We start from the raw sequence: 18,524 nt of genomic DNA, 5'->3' as shown, positions 1-18,524 counted from the left end.
CCCAGTGTTTACACAAAGAATCAAAAGTAAATCTACAAAGTGTTAAATTAAGCACTTACAAATTTATACTGACATAAATCAATCCTCAAATGAAGTCAGCATCAAAGACCATACATACTGTTAATGTATCTGTATGAAACCTTAGAAATGCTAACAGTAGGATGACTAAGAGCAATCAATGAGGAGCACTCCGAGTTCAAGGAGACTCCGGAGAGCTTTTAGGGTAAGAACCTCCTACAGTGTGACCATGATGTGGATTGTACAACTGCATGGGATTACCAAAATCCTTAAACTGTGCACTTAGAGCTTAAGAATTTTAAACCAACAAATAAGACAATTGTTTCTGTAAATAATGTGGATACCCAAGCAGATGATGCCTTCTTGAGTATTCCGTCTGACCAAGTTTTTAAAAGATCCCATTGTTATCAAACAGACAGGCCATAGGCTGAAAGTGTGGATCAAGTTGTAAAGCCCCTGACTAGCATGTACAATATCATAAGTTCAATGACTGAGTGAGTACACCCCACCACATACCCCCAACACACAGAATAAACAGTAAAGATCTAGCCAGCAGCCATTCCTAAGGCTGTAAGGTAGAAGAGATCAAATGAATTCCTTAGGACAAAACAAAACACAGGAAGTTCTACACACAAACACTTAATTCCTCAAAACTAAAGCTCATACCCACGGTCACCATAGAAGCATGGAAGCGACAAGAAAAATAGAAGCATACCCACTCCCCCAGCATGCCCACAGACATCTGGAGCCAGCCAGGAGGGGAGCTCACCTCGGTGCTGTCTTTGAAGCTCTCGCTATAGGTGCTGTCCGGGGTGCTGCGCTGGTCATCCTTGAGATAGGAGCTGTGCGTGGCTATGGAGGGCAGGTCATACTGAGTCTGTTCGAAGATGACCACGCGCTGCTCCTCCCCGTCGCCCCTCGGATAGTGCACAGGGGGCGCCATGAACACGGGTGTGAAGTCTTCGGCCTTCACCACGGTAATGCCAGACACAGGGATGACCGCCGGGCTCTCTGAGATGGACACGCTATACTGTTCCCGCTTGGAATTCTCCATGTGGTCTTGACTCAGGCAAAGGTTCACTGGGACAGTCTTTAGGATCTGCACTCTGTTGTCTCCTCCGCTCAAGTTACTCTGGGTTTCTGCAGTGCCAAGGCAGTTTCTGTGTGTTCAAACCCAACCCAGCAACATGGGAGAATTAGAAAAATCACTGCTTTGCAAATTTCCAACAAAAGGATTGGTGCACAGAGCAATCTGTAAGTGCTATGACCATGAGGGGATAGGCTGTTGGCAGACCTTACAACGGAATGGAATGTACCTTTGCATTCCTAGAACTAGGACACTACCCAATGTGACCCCTGGTGGCATCGTGTGAAGTCCTCAGGACCCATTATTCATATTAAGCACTTCTGACCCCACCCATCCACTCCAGAAAAGCTGACTCCAAATGGAATCATGCCACAACAACTTTCAGTTCTCAGGAGTTAGAAGAATGACTTCACATCAAAAAAGTACAAAGAAGACAAACCAGAATTGAACAGTCCTTAACAACATAATTTGCCAACAAGTCAAGGCACAAAAAAAGGAAAGAGGAAAAGAGGACTGTTTCAGATGAAAGATTTAAAAATCACAAAATCAAATATAATGCACAGATGTTGCTCAGATTTTGAAGGAAAAAGACAAGGATAACACATAGGGTAATTTAAAGGAATGATGGGAGAGATATTTTCACCATTCTGTGAGCTTTAAGGGGAAAAAAGATGACAATTTATCACTACAACATTTTTCCTAAATCCAGAAGTAAAAAGAATTTTTAGGTGCCTTGAGAATTGCATTTCTTTGGAGCTCAAGGAAAAATGTTGGAACTGGCTTATATATAATGAGATCTCTGACCTTCTGGCTCATACAGAGATAAAGGAAGACATTTAGAAAGTTAATTCTTAGCAGACACAAATGAAATGCTTTCATTTATACTAAAGCAGATACAAAGAGGAATTTGTTAATGAAACATTACCATTGATAGAAAAATGGTCTTACTAGAAGTTCCTCTAGTCAATAAAATGAGCAGGAGGACACTTTTACTATTATTCTGAATAGTATTGAAAGAAAACACATTTTTGCATGGATTCCTGCTTGGATAATTAGGATTTTTTTTTCTGTGTTTGCTTTTATCTTTTTTAATCTATCATGTACTTTCTGGGTGACTGATATCACTCATCGGGAAAAACATTTGAATAAAATTGGTTGTTCTAAGAATTGATACCTCACTATTCCTGCTTTAAAAAAAAAAAAAAAAGAAAAGAAAAAGTGTAAAACTTACCTACCAAACAAGTTTTAAGGTAAAACTTCCAAGTGGAGCTTGAGGATAAAATGGCCCCACAAGAACAAAACCTTCAGAAAAGTGTCTGAATGCCTCTGAGTCTGTTACTGAGCTATAGATAAAATCCTAGAAAACAATCCTCTAGGAGATAAAACCACCACTCTTTGGACATTTGACTTTAAGCAATAAGCTATTTTCATGGTCAGATCAGTAAAAGTGAATCATACATAAGACACAGCAAAGATTCAAACACCCTGTTTTCGTTTCTGATATTTGTTTTGCTCTGGTAACAGGGATTCATTGTAAATCCTTGCTTGTTCTTAGCCGGTGCTCTACCACTTGAACCCTGCTTTTTTTGCTGGGTAAGTAGAGAAAAGTCTCATAGACTTTTCTACTGGGGCTCCATGATCCTCCACGTTTCAGCTTCCTGAGTATCTAGGAATACAGGGGAACAAATCGTGTTTAATTTGAAACCAGTTACCTAGCTGATATCAAAACAAAGGCCATCTGTGTACATCAACATTTCCTAAAGCCCACACCATTTGGAAAATTGCCTTGAATTTGCCTATCAAGGCCACCTAAAACTAGGATATGTGTGCTAGTAGAACTTAAACAGAAAACCGACTATGTCTCTGCATCCCACACAGAGAAAAAGCCTGAAGGATGACCTGGGAAAAGCAAATGAGCAGAATGGACAGAGGATGTGCCCTCCGGCTGCCAGGCCACCAGTGGAATGAAGCCTTGCCTAGGCCTTGATGGGTGGAGTTTCCAGCTACACATTCCAAGTCATGGTCTCCAATTAGTTTTACCAGAAAGAAAGTTGTGTGTTTGGTTTTTTTTCCTTTTTAATCTCAATTTATCTAATTGTGTCTAACTGTGATCTAACTGGCCATGTGGTTCTTAGCAGGGCAGGAAAGAAGGACGACATTGTTGTCTTTCTAGATCTTTCCTGCCCCTGCACATGGACAGTGCTCCGCTCCCTGTTGTGCACAGTCTTCCATCCATTCCCTCCAATGGTATCTCACTCCCTCAAGGGCTAAACTGCAGGGGGTTCTGGCATTGATCAGAAAATTGCATCGTATCAGTGGACTCTCACCAGCACACATCACCTCTTACTCTTGGAATTTTACCTCCTTGGCAACTCCTTTTCAGAAGAGTTCACCGGTGATCTTCTCAATGCATTCAAAGCAATCAAACACACACACACACACACACTTACACAGGAGCAATAACAACAATAACAAACCCACTGAATCTGACCTGCTTAAAGTGAAATTTTGATCCACACATCAAAAAACAGTAAGCAGAGCCTCTTTAAAATATCTCATATTGCTGGTGGTGGCTCACGCCTGTAATCCTAGCTACTCAGAAGGCTGAGATCTGAATATCGAGGTTCAAAGCCAGCCCAGTCATCAAAGTCTGTGAGACTCTTTATCTCCAATTAACCACCAGAACTGAAAATAGCACTTTGACTTAAGTCATCTCAAAACAAAATAAATAAATAAATAAATAAATAAACAAATAAAAGTTATTTCTAGGGACCAGATAGTCTTTTATGTAAGTCATACCTTTTATCCTGGTCTTCTTGGCTCTCACTTGCTTTGCTTACAGACAGCAGCCTCTTGTCTCGAGGAACCTGAAAAGAACCGTTATTCATCAGTCAGACTTCCACTGAAGAAGAAGCAAGATGATTATTGTCTGAAGGCAGTTAAAAATGAGTAGCACTGGGTACTTGTGGCTATGTCTGTAATCTTGATGCTCAGGAGGCTGAGATCTAAGGATTATAGATCAAAGCTAGACCAGGCAGGAAAATGTGAGGCTCCTATCTGTAAGCAAAATATGAGGCTCCTATCTCTTAAGCAGTGGTAGAGTACTTACTTAGCATGCACAAAGCCCTGGGTTCAATTCTTTGGTACCACATACACAGAAAAAGCAGAACTGGTGCTGTGGCTCAAGTTGTAGAGCAGTAGGCTTGAGAAAGCTCAAGGACAGTATCTAGGCCCTGAGTTCAAGTCCCAGGACTGGCAAAAAAAAAAAAAAAGACAAAGGGCTAATGAGAAACATGAGGTCACAATAAACATGGTTCATTCTATTGTTCTTTCTTTGTTTATGCATCCTTCACAATGATCTTCCTACTTATTATTTAGCTTTTCTTGTTTGTTTGTTTGTGTGTGTGTGTGTGTGTGTGTGTGTGTGTTTTAGTGCACTCTACCAATAGGCTAACCTCTCCACCCTCATTCTACCATTCTATTTAGGAAACTTAACCAAGGCAACTCTTCCTGGCCCTGTTACTTCCCAGGAGCATCAGTGCCTTTGAGTAAACAGAACGTGTGATCACAGAATTACAACAAGCAGTGTTCCTCTATTGAGGAACACTGGTATAGGTAAAGGAGAGAAAAGTTGGATAGGAGCTGCACTGTCACCTAGTAAGGGTATAACTATCTAATATACTTATGTCACTCTTTCTATCTTATCCATAATACCAGCACATCACTGAAAACTGCCAGCTATGTTTCTGTTATCATTTAATCTCTTGACTGTGCCATGGATCCTTTCTTGTGGTTTCCAAATATGAAAATACAGACATATGGATTGTTTGGTTAGCTGGGATTTTTGCTTCTTTGTTTGCTTATTGGTTGTTGGTTTTTTTTGCTGACTCTATAGATTTTTACTATAGATTTTGGCCAAACTTATTTGCTCCTCCCCCCCAAAATGCAGCCTCAGTATATTAAGATGAACGCACATCGTGAGAAGCGTGCCTCTGCTAGTCTCCCTAGCAATGTCCTCAGCTTCCTCTCCCCCATATACATCCTAGACAGATGGACTAAAAGGTGGGGAGCAGGTAGCTGAGATTCAAGATCTAGGGTCTGAGCTGGGCAACAGTGGCTCCCACCTGTAATTCTATCCACTGAGGAGACTGAGATCTGAGCATCGTAAGTAGAAGCCAATCTAGGCAGGAATGTCCATGAGATTCTTATCTCCAATTACTCACCAAAAATCTGACTTTAAACAAAATGCACAGGCCACAGTGACTGAATCTTGAAGATGCTATGCTAAATAACATAAGCCATATACCAAGGGACAAGTAGTATATAATTCCACTGATATGAGGTACTCAGTTAAAATGGAAGAGGTTGGAGATGCAACAGAGCTCCATAGTAGGTACAGGAAGAGAGGGTGGTGAAATAGTACAGAGTGGGTGGAGTTTCAGTCTAGGAAGATAAACAGATGGTGGTGATTTGCACAATGCAAATATTTTCAGTGCTACTGAAATGTGCACTGGAAACGGTAAGCGTGGTCACTTTTGTGTTACATATAATTACCATGGTTTTTTTTTAAATATAATTACCACTTTTTTTAAAGTGGTAAGGAGAGGGAGAGGATGATAAAAGGGGTAACATCGATCAAGATGCATTATACTCATAAGCAGCTTTGTTGAATGGCAATCCCCTTGTGCAACTACTTAAACATAACACAACATAATTAAAAATTTTCAAAACTACAGTGGTAAGGAGAAAATAGTATTAGGAAAAGACCCTATCTCCCCAGCCTTGCCTGTGAGGCTGTGCCCCATGGCACAGCCCACTTCAACAGGAACACTAACCGTTTCTATTAAAGCATAGTTATTACTTATTGTTTAAAGCACCAATGGCTCATGGCTATAATCCTAGCTACTCAAGAGGCTGAGATCTGAAGATACAGGTTTGAAGCCAGTCAAGGCAAGGTAGTCCATGAGACTTTTCTCTAATTAGCCACCACAAAACCAGAAGTGGTGCCGTGGCCCACTTCAAGGAAAGTGCCCAGGCCCTAAGTTCAAGCCCCACAATCAACAAAAAGAAAAGTTCTATTATCTTTGTGAGGCACCAGTAGCTCACATCTATAATCCTCACATCTGAAGGAACTGAGATTTGAGGATCATCATTCAAAGCCAACCAGTCAGCAAAGAGTCCATGAGATTCTTATCGCCAATTAACAACCAAAAGCCAGAAATGGAGCTGTAGCTCAAATGATAGAGATCTAGCTTTGACATTAAAAAAAAAGAAGTCCAGTGAATGAAGAAAGCTTTCCCCCTCCCCCCACCCTGCCCCAATCATGGGACTTGAACTCTAGGCCTGGGCATTGTCCCTGAGCTCTCCAACTCAAGGCTACTACCCTGTCCCTTGGGCCACAGTGTCACTTCAGTTTTCTGGTGCTTATTTGGCCATAAGAGTTTCACAAACTTTTTAGTGCTCAGGCTGGCTTTGAAGTGCCATCTTCAGATCTCAGCCTCTCGAGTGGCTCCTTTGAGTTTTATATAAACTCCCTACTCTGCATCTTAAAATATTTATAGAAAGCAATAGTTCAGCTTTCCTCCAAACATTAACAAATGTGGAAGAGAAGTTATCTAGGTACCAACATTCTTCATACTCAGCCACATTACTCATAACTGCCCCCAGAACCTAGGAGAAATGAAATACATTGTTTTGTTCCGGATAGGCTTCTTTTTCTCACTAACACAACAAAACTGCTATCAAATAGATAGTTGAAATTATATCCATCTCACAGTGATGAAATAAAATATGAACAAAATAAGAACAATAAATTTCTTTAAAGCCATTAGTGAAAGATTGGTTCAATAGGATAAAAGTTTTTGAAAAGTTGTAACAAGTCAGATGAGTACATCAGGGCTACTTTAATGATTGTGTTCAATGACTTCAAAAACTGATAAAATTGACTATTTTTCGTTAATAGAAGAAAACTGATTTCCAAATTCTTTTCTAACATTGAGACCAAAATAAAAGCTGAACCTTAAGAAATGTTCTATGGGCATAGTTCATGTGACAGAGAACTCAGGAAGTATAAGATCCGGTGGTCGAGACTTAGTTTAGCCAAATCAAAAAAACAACAACACATATACACGAAACAAAACAAAAAAAGCAAAGAAATGGTTGAGGGCATAAAATAACCTGACCTGGTGAATTCTGGGCTTCTCTACTGCCTTCAATAAATTTAATTTCTTTTTATTCCAAACTACTGAGAAGTCACTCATTCCTGTGTTTTTCAGATGGGATTCTCTGTCAAAAAGCATGAAGAAATAAAATCACAGACAGGGGGCCAGGAGTTTGGCCTAGTGGTAGAGTGCTTGCTTAGCATGCACAAACACCTAGGTTCCATTACTCAGTATCACATACATAGAAAAGCCGGAAATGGTGCTGTGGCTCAAGTGGTAGAGCTCTAGCTTTGAGGAAAGCCCAAAGACAGTGCTCAGGCCCTGAAATAAAGCCAGGACTGGCAAAAAAACAAAAAACAGAAAAAAAACACAGACAGAAAATAAGAAGAAAAGCCTCCATGTTTTGGGACTTATCCTTTTCAGATATAAATAAGCGTTTCCTATAAAAGAATAACCTGCAGTTACATCCTCATGCATCCTCTCATCTGGACCCCCTGCCCCTCAGAGCTAAGCACCTTCTTGCTATGTCAAGAGCCATGCTGGTAATCCAACACCTTTCAAGAAAGGGCTTTCATATCTGATAACTCGACCTCTCTGGATAAGGGTCCTCTAGACCAGCAAGGAGAGCAAAGAAATGCCCTTCACACAGAGTTCAACAGTACTTCCTAACAGTAAGCATAGCCTGTCTCAAAAGACCCTATTAGGCCTGTGATAAGGCCCTCACAACTAACACTCCCATTTTGTCTCAGATGAGGTATCAGGAAACAGAGTGAAGATCACTCAGCTGGAAACTGCTCTTCCTGGTGGCTTGGTCTCCAAGGATGATTTTCTCCCAGTGGAAAGAAGAGGAGAAATGGAATTCAATCTTATCCCAAACTAAGATTTCACCGTTCCCAGCCAGCACAAGGCACTCTCACCTTCAAGCCAATCTTAGCAAAAGCCAAAGATGTTCACCATCAAAGCAAGGAGTGTATCTCCTCACTCAGGATATATTGATTGTTTAGGCTACAATTATTCTGAGACAGGTTGGACGTGATACAGTCCTTCACATGTGAGACAGGACTCGTGTCTTTCTCAACTTCTTGAAAAATTCCTGGTTTCTAAGTACTGTAGGGAAGATTATTTTTTTCCTAATGTAATATTTTATATTATATAAATGCTTAGTGCCAATGGGAACAAATGGAGAATTAAGGGTTAGAATGGTTGCAAGTCTTTCACTAAAGCATTCATTATTAGAATGCTCCTATAAAACAGAAAGTTCTAAGCCTGGCATGGTGGCTCATGCCTGTAATCTTAACCACTCAGGAGGCTGAGATCGGAGGATCAAGGTTCAAAGCCAGCCTGGGCACAAAGAACCTGAGACTCTTATCTCCAATTAACCTCTGGCAAACAGGATTTGGGGCTTGGCTCAAGGGTAGGATGATACCCTTGAGCTGAAGAGCTCAGGGACAGAGCCCAAGCCAAGTTCAAGCCCTATAACCCACAAAAAAAAAAAAGAAGAAGAAGAAGGTAGAAAGAAAGAAAAAAGAAAGCCTGAAAATTCTAGAATAGCTGAATATTTCTTATAAAACCAAAAATTCTATAGGCAACATAGTGCTCAACAATTGAATTCTACCTAAATTATGCACACAATAGAATATTCTTTATATAACCATAAAGGAAAAAGTGAAAGCCAGGAAATACTAGTAAAATGGTGTGAAGTAGGAATTACATGTGAATATTATTTATGCAAGGACATAAGAAATAATCATTGCAAAATGAAAACTTTTTTCTGTGAAGGTATGAAATTGTACTTCATAGATGGGGGGGGGCCAGTAAGGGGGTAAAATCCATGTAAGTCCACTGGCATACAATGAAGATTCTCCCTTGTCACACTTTGAGCAGGAAGAGAAGGCAAGACTGGGGTCCTACCTTGTAATAGTCATAGAGCAGCCCAAGGGCTGCAGCGCTGTCTTCATCACCATTAATGCTCATCATGGCCTTGGTAGCCGCCGTCAGCGGGTTCTCCAGGTAGGACTTCCAGGCTTCATCCTCACTGGTGTAGGCTCTTCGAGAATTGAACGGAGGGTCACTGGGCATGGGCACTAAGGCCACTAGTCTTTTATTACTGTGAAAATAAGAGAAATGGGACACTCATGATTGCAGAAGTTTCCTTTTGGTCACCAACTGCACACTTTCACATGGTGAAATAGCATGAGTTTTTATCTCCCCCAAATGGGAGAGAAACAGAAGGAGATTAAAATGAAAGCTATTTGAATTCTTTACTTCACCAGCTGTGAAAAATAAGAAGTCAGGCACGCCTGTAATCCTAGCTACTTAGGAAGCTGAGATCTGAGGATCAAGGTTCAAAGCCAGCTCTGGCAAGAAAGTCCATGAGACACGTACCTCCAATTATAGTTACCAAAAAAGATGGAAGTAGAGTTATGGCTCACATGGTACAACTTTGCCCTTGAACAAACAAACTTCAGGAACAGCACCCAGACCCTGAGTTCACACCCTAGAACCAGCATGTGCTCATGTACAGGTGTGTGCCCACACACGTGCACACGTGCGCACACACACACACACACACACACACACACACAAAAGAGTCTTTTAGAAGCTGTATAAATAGTGTGTATTGATTGGCCTCCTTCAAACTTGGTTTCATAGGGCTGGGAGTTTGGCTTAGTGGTAGAGTGCTTGACTAGTATGCACAAAGACCTGGGTTCCATTCCTTGGTACCACAAACATAAAAAAAAGCTGGAAGTGGTACTATGCCTCAAGTGGTAGAGCCCTAGCCTTGAGAAAGCCCAAGGACAGTGCTCAGGCCCTGAGTGCCCCAGGACCAGCACAAAAAAAAATTTTTCTAAAGAATAGGACATGGTCTTAGAGATATAAACGTAACTACATAGACATAAAATCTACAATGGGCAATAATACTCTCTATATACATATATACTCTATACATATCTATGACATACAAAGACTCAGCTAATTTTAATTATGTTCTAAAATCTATGTGCCAGTGATCGTATGTAGAGATTCTCTTCTTGAATAATTGTTAAACATGACATTTGAAATACGATATAAAAATCAATGTTAATAAAATCTTTAAAAAAAGAATAAGTTTCATTTAATTGAGTTCTAATTAAAAGCATGCATGATATATTCAATATAGTCAATATGTTAAAAAGCATTTTCCTCTAGTTCAATTTATGATTAAAATTATAGGAAATTATAAATAAGTTATCACAATTATAAGTGGCAAGCTGGGCACTGGTGCCTCAAGCCTATAATCCTAGCTACTCAGGAAGCTGAGGTCTAAGGACTGCAGTTCAAAGCCAGCCTGGGCACGAATGTCTGTGGGACTCTTATCTCCAACTAACCACCAGAAAACTGGAAGTGGTACTGTGACTCAAGTGATAGAGCACTAGCCTTGAGCTGAAGAGCTCAGGAACAGCACCCAGGCCCAGAGTTCAAACCCCATGACCAACACACACACACACACACACACACACACACACACACACACACACACAAAGATACCAGGCAAATACCACATAGTACACACTGACAATGCTAACACTAAAAACAGGGAGTAGCACTAAGTCATGAGATAGCCTCTAGGTATGAGTCTGGGTTATATAGGATTCCACTACATGTAGATGGCATTGGTTATATGGAGAATTTTATATAGAAAGGAAAGGGCTATAGTCAATTAATTCTAACCACGTCCATCTTGGATACAGAAAGCAGCTGTTGGCAAGGTACCCTCTCAATGCAGATGTGCTTAATGGCTTAAATATCCAAAGGCCCTGACATCCCCAAGTGTTCTCCATGCTAGAACTCCAAGTGCCAAATGAAAGTTTCTGGAGAAGTTTTGTCAATCATTTTCTAGCCCTTTTTGCTTATTCAATGACACAGAACCAAAATAGAACACTGTGATATTGTATTTCAGTAACAACATGACATAGACAGCAGCAGCTGTATCACCAACAGTAATCAGTGGAAACTCAACCACCAAGACCTTCTTGGTGATCATGCAATCATGAGAGTTGCTGCTGCTGACAGACCTTCAGGATCTTCCAATGTTGGATACTCTCTCTATGTCACGGAGAGGTAGGAGGAACCCTCAGCAAAGAATATATGAAAAGCCCTTTTCATGCTGGCATGGTGTCGTGAATCAGAGTGAGGTCAGAAAAGGACACTAATCCATGACCTATAGGTGCTGGAAGTGGAACAGGAACTACTTTAAAAAGGAGGTTCTAGGTTAGATAGTCTTGAAGTCTCTGGTCTTTGTGCCAGTGGTTTGGTTGAAAGATTAAGAACGGGAGAACACAGACTCAATTACAAATGAACTAGAAAGAATGTGTATAGTTAGGTTTCTTGCAATATATACAAAAACCTTTTACTGTTAGGCAGTGAGAAGGGTGGCTCATGTGGCAGAAAGCACAGACTATGCAAGGAAGGAAGGGAAGGAAGGAAATTCTAAGTATGGTTTCTAGAACCATGGTACTCTAGTACCAAGGAAGGAAAGAAGGAAGGAAGGAAGGAAGGAAGGAAGGAAGGAAGGAAGGAAGGAAGGAAGGAAGGAAATTCTAAGTATGATTTCTACCAATTGTAGGTTGCTTTTGTGTCATCATAAAGTTAAAAAACAATCAAGAGGAGACCTTCAAATGAGGCCCCACAATAGGGAATCACAATATCACAATGATACCAATTTTTTTTTTTTTTTTTTTTTTTTTTTGCCAGTCCTGGGCTTGAGCTCAGGGCCTGAGCACTGTCCTTGGACTTTCTCAAGGCTAGAGCTCTACCACTTGAGCCTCAGCACCACTTCCGGGTTTTTCTATATATGTGGTACCAAGGAATTGAACCCGGGTCTTCGTGCATGCTAGGCAAGCACTTTAACCACTAGGCCAAATTCCCGGCCGATACCAAATATTTTTATGTCCCACCCTACCCCCAACCCGCCCTGTTTCACTGTGCACTGACTTTGGATTTTTAATTCACAGATTAGAATCTCTCCAGGACAGAGCACTGTTGAACGAAGTCTGTGTTAATAAAAGGAAAGTAATCTCTCTGGTACACTGAGCAAATATATAGACTTGTAAAGAAACCAGTGTTCCACAGAGCACCTTTTACCAAAGTTAGCAACACGTTCTGAGCTGCCATTCCTGATCCCTGGGAATGACCATTCTCATTCTGTTTTAATCACTTTCTTAAGTATCCTTTGTTGCAGGGTCTAGTGTGATCAAGAATGAACTGTCCAGAGTGAGTTCTTTGGGAGTCTTCTGAGAATAGAGAAGAGGGGCAGAGCACTCCCAGCTAGACAGATGCCAAGTAAGCTCACATGTACAACTCCTTTTTTCCTCATGCTGTCTTTGACCCACTACTTTATTTTGTGACTGTGAGGAGCAAGGCTGAGAGATGAGTCACCAGCTGGAGTGGTGAAAGGGAAGAAGTCACAGCCTGAGATCTTAACCAGCATGTTACCTAAGATCACTATGCCACATCAGCCCTCCTCTTCCATCCCCTCCTCCCCTTCCCCTTTTCCTCCTCCTCTTTCCCCCTCAGGGCAGTGATGATAGGATCAAGAACTCTGGGCTTCCTTGGGAGAGAACAGGAAGCAGTGCAGATTGGCTTCACCTTCTAAAACTACCTCCCTGGCTTAAAGTCAGTCACCTTATCTATTATTGCAGATTTAACCTTAACTGTAGATGCCACTAATCTCCCTTTCACAATTTCCCTTCCTTATCCCTTATTGTGATCTGGTGAAATGATCTTCATAGAACACCAGAGATGGAGCTTAGATCAAGTCCAAAATCCTCCCCCCTTGACACTGAAGTGCTCCATTATCTGGCTCCAATCTACTTCTCATAATTTATTTCCTTCTGTTTGAAATGTGTATGCCATTTTCTGTTTTGCCCATTCCTACCTCCATACCTTCACCCACACTCTTCTCCCTGGAATTTCTTTTGCTCTCTCTAATACTAATTCTTATTTAAGGTACAAAGCTTCTATTATGCACTTATAACTGAAAGATCTATTTAAAAAGAAATAAAAAGCCAGGCACGGTGGCTCACACCTGTAATCCTAGCTACTCAGGAGGCTGAGATCTGAGGCTTGTAGTTCAAAGCCAACCAGGGCACTAACGTCCCTGAGACTCTTAGACCACTAGAAAACTGGAAGTGGTGGTGTGGCTCCAGGAATAGGGTGGTATCCTTGAGCTGAAGAACTCAGGGACAACACCCAGGCCCAGAATTCAAGCCCCACAGCTGACAAAAAGAAAAATAAAAGTTAAAAAAAAAAATGCACAGGGGCAGATGCCTGTAATCCTAACTACTCAGGATGCTGAGATTTGATGATCTTGGTTCATAACCAGCCTGGACAAGAAAGTCCATAAGAATCTCATCTCTAGTTAACCAACAAAAAACCAGCTTTGGCCCCAATGGTAGAGCACTAGCCTTGAGCAAAACAATTCAGGGACAATGCCCAAGCCCTGTGTTCAAGCCCCAAGATGAGGGTGGGGGGGGGTGGAACTATTTTATGCAACTTGAATTCCCAAAACTACCCAGAAGTAGATATGATCTATATATTTATGGATTAGTTAAGCTTGTCAATGGCCTGAGGTACATACTGTTTTGGGTTTATGCATAGAATCATAGCATGCAAGTGCTGAAAGAAATCCTCATCCTTATCCATCTAAACATCTTATTTTGCAGATGGAGAAACTGGGGTACAAAGAGACTATTCCATTTCCTAGGATCATAGTTGTCTCTGTTAGTACTGAAATGACTAGAAGACAATTTCTGGAAGATACACATATAGTGCTGGCTACTTTGCCGTGTTTGGTAAACACATAAGCACTCATCAGTAAGGATAAGGTGAAAATTGTATATGTCTTCATGCAAGTTCTTCCTTCTCTATTCACAGAAATGCCCTTAATTCCCCTAAATTCATTAAGCAAAGCTTCACTAAAATGCTGTCCTGATCTAGGTGTTGGGACACAATACTGGCCATCCAGACTGAGTTTTTACTGCTAAGAAAATTTTCATTCATTCACTCATTCATTCATTCATTCATTCATTTGTTCAAGTAATTTTATTGTTAGAGACTCCTTAAGCAGAAGTAGGGGATCCTCTGGCCCTTGTGCAGTCTATCATGGCGTTACAAATATTCAAATTGCCCTTGGGAAACAAAATAAAGTTCCCTTACTCCTGCAAATGCTAAAAACAAGTACATCCCAGAGCACAGTTTGAGGTCTCTTAAAGAAAAGGCTTTAATCCTCTACAAGTCCAAGAATAAAGATGTCTCAGAGTGCTGTGACAAAGATGGTAATGTGCTGGGAGTGGTAGCTCACATCTGTAATCCTAGCTACTCAGGAGTCTGAGATCTGAAGGTCAAGGTTCAAAGCCAGCCTAGGCACCAACATATGTGAGACTCTTTATCTCCAATTAACCACCAGAAAAGTGAAAGTGGTGCTGTGGCTCAAGAGGAAGGGCAGTTGCCTTGAGCTGAAGAGCTCACGGACAACACCCAGGCCCAGAGTTCAAGTTCCACGACCGACCAAAAAAAAAAAAAAAAAGGTTGTGTGTGCGCGCACGCGTGTGTGTGTGTGTGTGTGTGTGTGCATAAAATATATATGTATATATGTACACACTGAAATGCTAATACTTGAGCGCTTTGAAAATTAAGGTATCATTCACTTAAGGAGTCTTAACTGAGCACTTACAGTGCACTGCCACTGCACTAAGTAGAATAACATGTTGGTCAAAGAAAAAAAATCTAACCCTACTCCATTTTTACACAAGTGTTGATGACAAACTCAATGTGCTCCAAGAGATTAGGTCATGAGAGTCACAGTGCCGGGGACATCACCAGCCAGCCCTCCAATTAGACAGAGCAAAATGGACCAAGGAATCTGTTGCACAATGACGGGGCATAGTATCATGGCACACATCTGGACAGATGGGACTAAAATCAAGAAACAAAAGATCCTTAGATCAATGTACCTCACCTACTGCAGCAAAGGAACTGGCTGTAGCAACAAATTCTAAATAGTCTAAATAGTTATTGCTATAATCTCCCCAATATGGAAAGAAGTCCAAAGAATGGAGAATTACCACTTAGAAATCCTTTGGAGAGAAGCCATTGCCTCCACTATTAAGTTTTAACAGAGGGTGATCACATTGGTGTAGGTATACAGCTGAGGACCACATGGGTATTTATAACATCCTTCTGGGGCCAGACAAAAGACCCAATACAGAAGATGAACACGAAGCATGCGTGTCTGTCCTGTCATGTGCCAAACAATTTTGTGAGCCTCATGTGGCCTATGCGATTTTATGGTGGCAAAAGCCATATAGAACATAGTAACTTATCCTTCGAGGCAGGGTGATACCTAATGCTGCTTGGGGGCATCATGCAGGTGAGATCAAGAAAAGATATCATGCTTGGCTGAAGATCACAGGGGACAGCTTGGGTTCTAAAGGAAGAAAACCATGTTGGTGCTGGAAGCTGTAAAACTTTTAGAGCCCATGGATCATCCTGCTGGCTATGTGACATGGTCAATGTGAATAAGACACAAGCTGGTGGACCTGAGTTGCCTTGTCTCTTGTGCATGGTGTCCCTGCTGTGCAGAAAGGTGCATTTGTTTCCTGGCCCAGCCTCACTCAAAGCAAGCAGATACTAGCCAAAGCAACCCGTTAGAAAGATAGGTGGGGTTGAAAGAGACACAAAGCTTTCCAGGAATTAAGGCTGCTTATGCCCTAAAGGCTGTGATGCCTCTACCAGAGGTTGTTAAATAGATCTGAAAGTCTAAAGGAAAACCAGAAATCACAATTGTGCTTCTTTTATTACTTGACTCTCTAAACACCTTCTTATCTGCTTTGTCTCTGGGAAAAAAATAAGCTTCTAAAAAATATACACACTCTAAAACAACTGTTAGAACATTGCCTAATAAAATGTCATGCAGACCTGAATCAAAGACAATGGATAGCCTAATCTCATAGGCAGGAAGAGGCCACTAGACTGAGACTCAACATACTCTTTGCCCTGGTAGTCTCTGTGACTTGGTTGGATTACTCTGATAGCTGTCTGAAAATGTTCCCTACACTCTTTATAGTCCTAGGGGCTTCAGTCTATTTACAGTGGTTAGATTCAGAAGAAGAAACTAGGGCTAAGAAGCTAAATGTGGCAATAGTGAGCATCAAAATGGTAAACTGGGTGGCTACTCATGGTGGTCAACTTGCCTAATCAAGAGGCACCTAGAAACTGAGTGCCGGAAGATTCAGGAAGCTGAGGTCTGAGAACGGCTGTTCACTGTCAGCTGAGGCGGGAAAGTCTGTGAGACTACAATTAAATCACAGAAAAATCTGGAAGTAGAGCTGCGGCTCAAGTGGTAGAGTGCTAGCCTTAAGCAAAAGGAGCTCAGGGATAGCACCTAGGCCCAGAGCTCAAGCCTCAAGCCTGGAAAAGAAAGGAAGGAAAGAGGAGAGGAAGGGAGGGAGGGAGGGAGCAGGGAGGATCTACAAAACTAGTAAAGCACATTTCTGGGTTTGTATGTGACCCTAGATAGAACAAAAGGCAGAGCAGGGAGCTCTACACATATTCACTTTTCTTGAGTGGCTGCATTGTTTGCAGCTGCCCTCACTCATGGACATCTGAGCTCTGAGCTCAAGGTTTTTTGGGGTTTTTTTTGGTTGGTCATGGGATTTGAATTCTTGGTCTGGGCACTGTTCCTGCCACCTGGTACAGGGGCTATATTCATTCCTCTTTTTCTGTTTCCAGCTTCTTGTACTGCAGAGCTTCTGGTTTTCCAAACCCCCCAGCTAGTAGCTGGCCACTGCAGCACTGTTCAGCCCATTGTTTAATCCAACATAAATATACTCTTACAATGATATATATATATATATATATTATTGGATCTATTCTTTGCACTAATACAGAGAATTCAGCCTAATACAGTAAATAATTGCAATAAGGCTTTTTATAGGAAGGAAAACTTCTATTGGGAAAGCTCTAAGTGAAGCTTCCTAACAGCTTTCCATTACAAACTATTAATATGGATCCAACATACTTGGGCTGGATCGTTCCTTTGTTATTTATTTGTCAGTTCCCTGCTGGCAAAAACCTATAAGAAAAACCTATACAGGTTCTATGGGGCATTATCTGCAGCCAGAGGCAGCCTGTATTTTGCATCTCTAAGGACTACTAGTAGCTATGGGGCAAGTAAACAAATGACCCTAAGAGCCTCCTGAGAAAGCCAAGCCCAGGAGGCCATTCTGTACCCTGCAGAGAACAGTCAGGATGGCAGTTAGACACAAGGACAGTAAGTCAGTCCACAGGGGGTCCGAGCCCCACTGCCTGTTTGCTCAGGACATTGTACAAGTGACTGTGAGTACTAAGCCACATTTTCTTATCAACCTTTAGAGATTCAATTGACAATTGAAGAATGCGTTAATACATGAATAGTACTTAGAATAGCAGTATGCACTCCATGTAAGATAGCTAGAGTGACATGGTTTTAAATTCAATATTATTAAGCCATCTCTGGTTGACACAGGGAAAGACATAGAGTCCCTCACCAAGAAGAGAGCAGTTGTAGCTTCACAAGGTGGACGCCATACCTAGTTTGCCCAGTCCCCTCTCTGCTGGAGCTGGGGGAGGGGTGCAGAGCATGCATGAGAACACTTAAATTGCCTCACTGAAACTGGAAAATTCCATGCCCAACAAGCATCATGCTTGGTTTTAAACAGAAATTCCAAAGGACAGCAAAACCTAAACAGCAGGAGAGAGTCAAGCATCTCGTTCCAAGTTCTGTCCTTCCATCCCTCTTTCCTCCTTTCCTTCTCTCCATGTCTCCTTTCCTTTCCTTTCCTTCCCTCCCTTCTTTCTTTTTCTTTCTCTCTTTCTTTTTTTCCTTTCTTTCCTCCCTTGCTTCCCTGACCATTGTAATCAGGCTTGCAACTTTGACTTAAAAGCTTCGCTATTCATGAAGTTATCAATGAGACCAATCCCTGGAAGAGAAGGAGGAGAGAAAGGCATTCTCAGGATGGAAATAAGAGGAAGTACAGCCACTAGAAGCGATATTTGTACTTGTAGGCAAAGTTGGTGGCATAGGACAAGTGGTTGCTCACATTACCAGTAAACTGAATGTCTATTTGTGTAGGGGCAGGTGTGTGTATGTGTATTATGTGTATGTGGGTGGGGAGAGAAAATACAGAGAAAAGAAAGGGAGGAAGAATACCAAGGTATTGTGGAAGGAGAGGATAAGA

The 18,524-nt window shown here is 41.5% G+C and overlaps 1 protein-coding gene across 1 annotated transcript in view; it reads right to left on the bottom strand.

The window, feature by feature from the left end:
• Positions 1–18,243, bottom strand: part of Grhl2 (grainyhead like transcription factor 2) — a 101,401-nt gene extending 83,158 nt beyond the window's left edge. Inside the window, exons 1-4 of the mRNA XM_090339158.1 lie at positions 18,224–18,243; positions 9,178–9,373; positions 3,905–3,972; positions 788–1,178 (exon numbers count right to left, since the gene is read on the bottom strand). Of these exons, the coding sequence (XP_090195284.1) occupies positions 788–1,178; positions 3,905–3,972; positions 9,178–9,373; positions 18,224–18,243 (675 nt within the window). The remainder of the gene's footprint in view (positions 1–787; positions 1,179–3,904; positions 3,973–9,177; positions 9,374–18,223) is intronic.
• Between the last annotated feature and the right edge of the window lie 281 nt (positions 18,244–18,524).

The sequence above is a fragment of the Megascapheus bottae genome, chromosome 9, assembly GCF_031878675.1.
Source record: "Megascapheus bottae isolate mThoBot1 chromosome 9, mThoBot2.hap1, whole genome shotgun sequence".
Classification (NCBI taxonomy): domain Eukaryota; kingdom Metazoa; phylum Chordata; class Mammalia; order Rodentia; family Geomyidae; genus Megascapheus; species Megascapheus bottae.
Note: the sequence above shows the minus strand (reverse complement) of the source record. Positions and strands in the feature narration are given on the sequence as shown.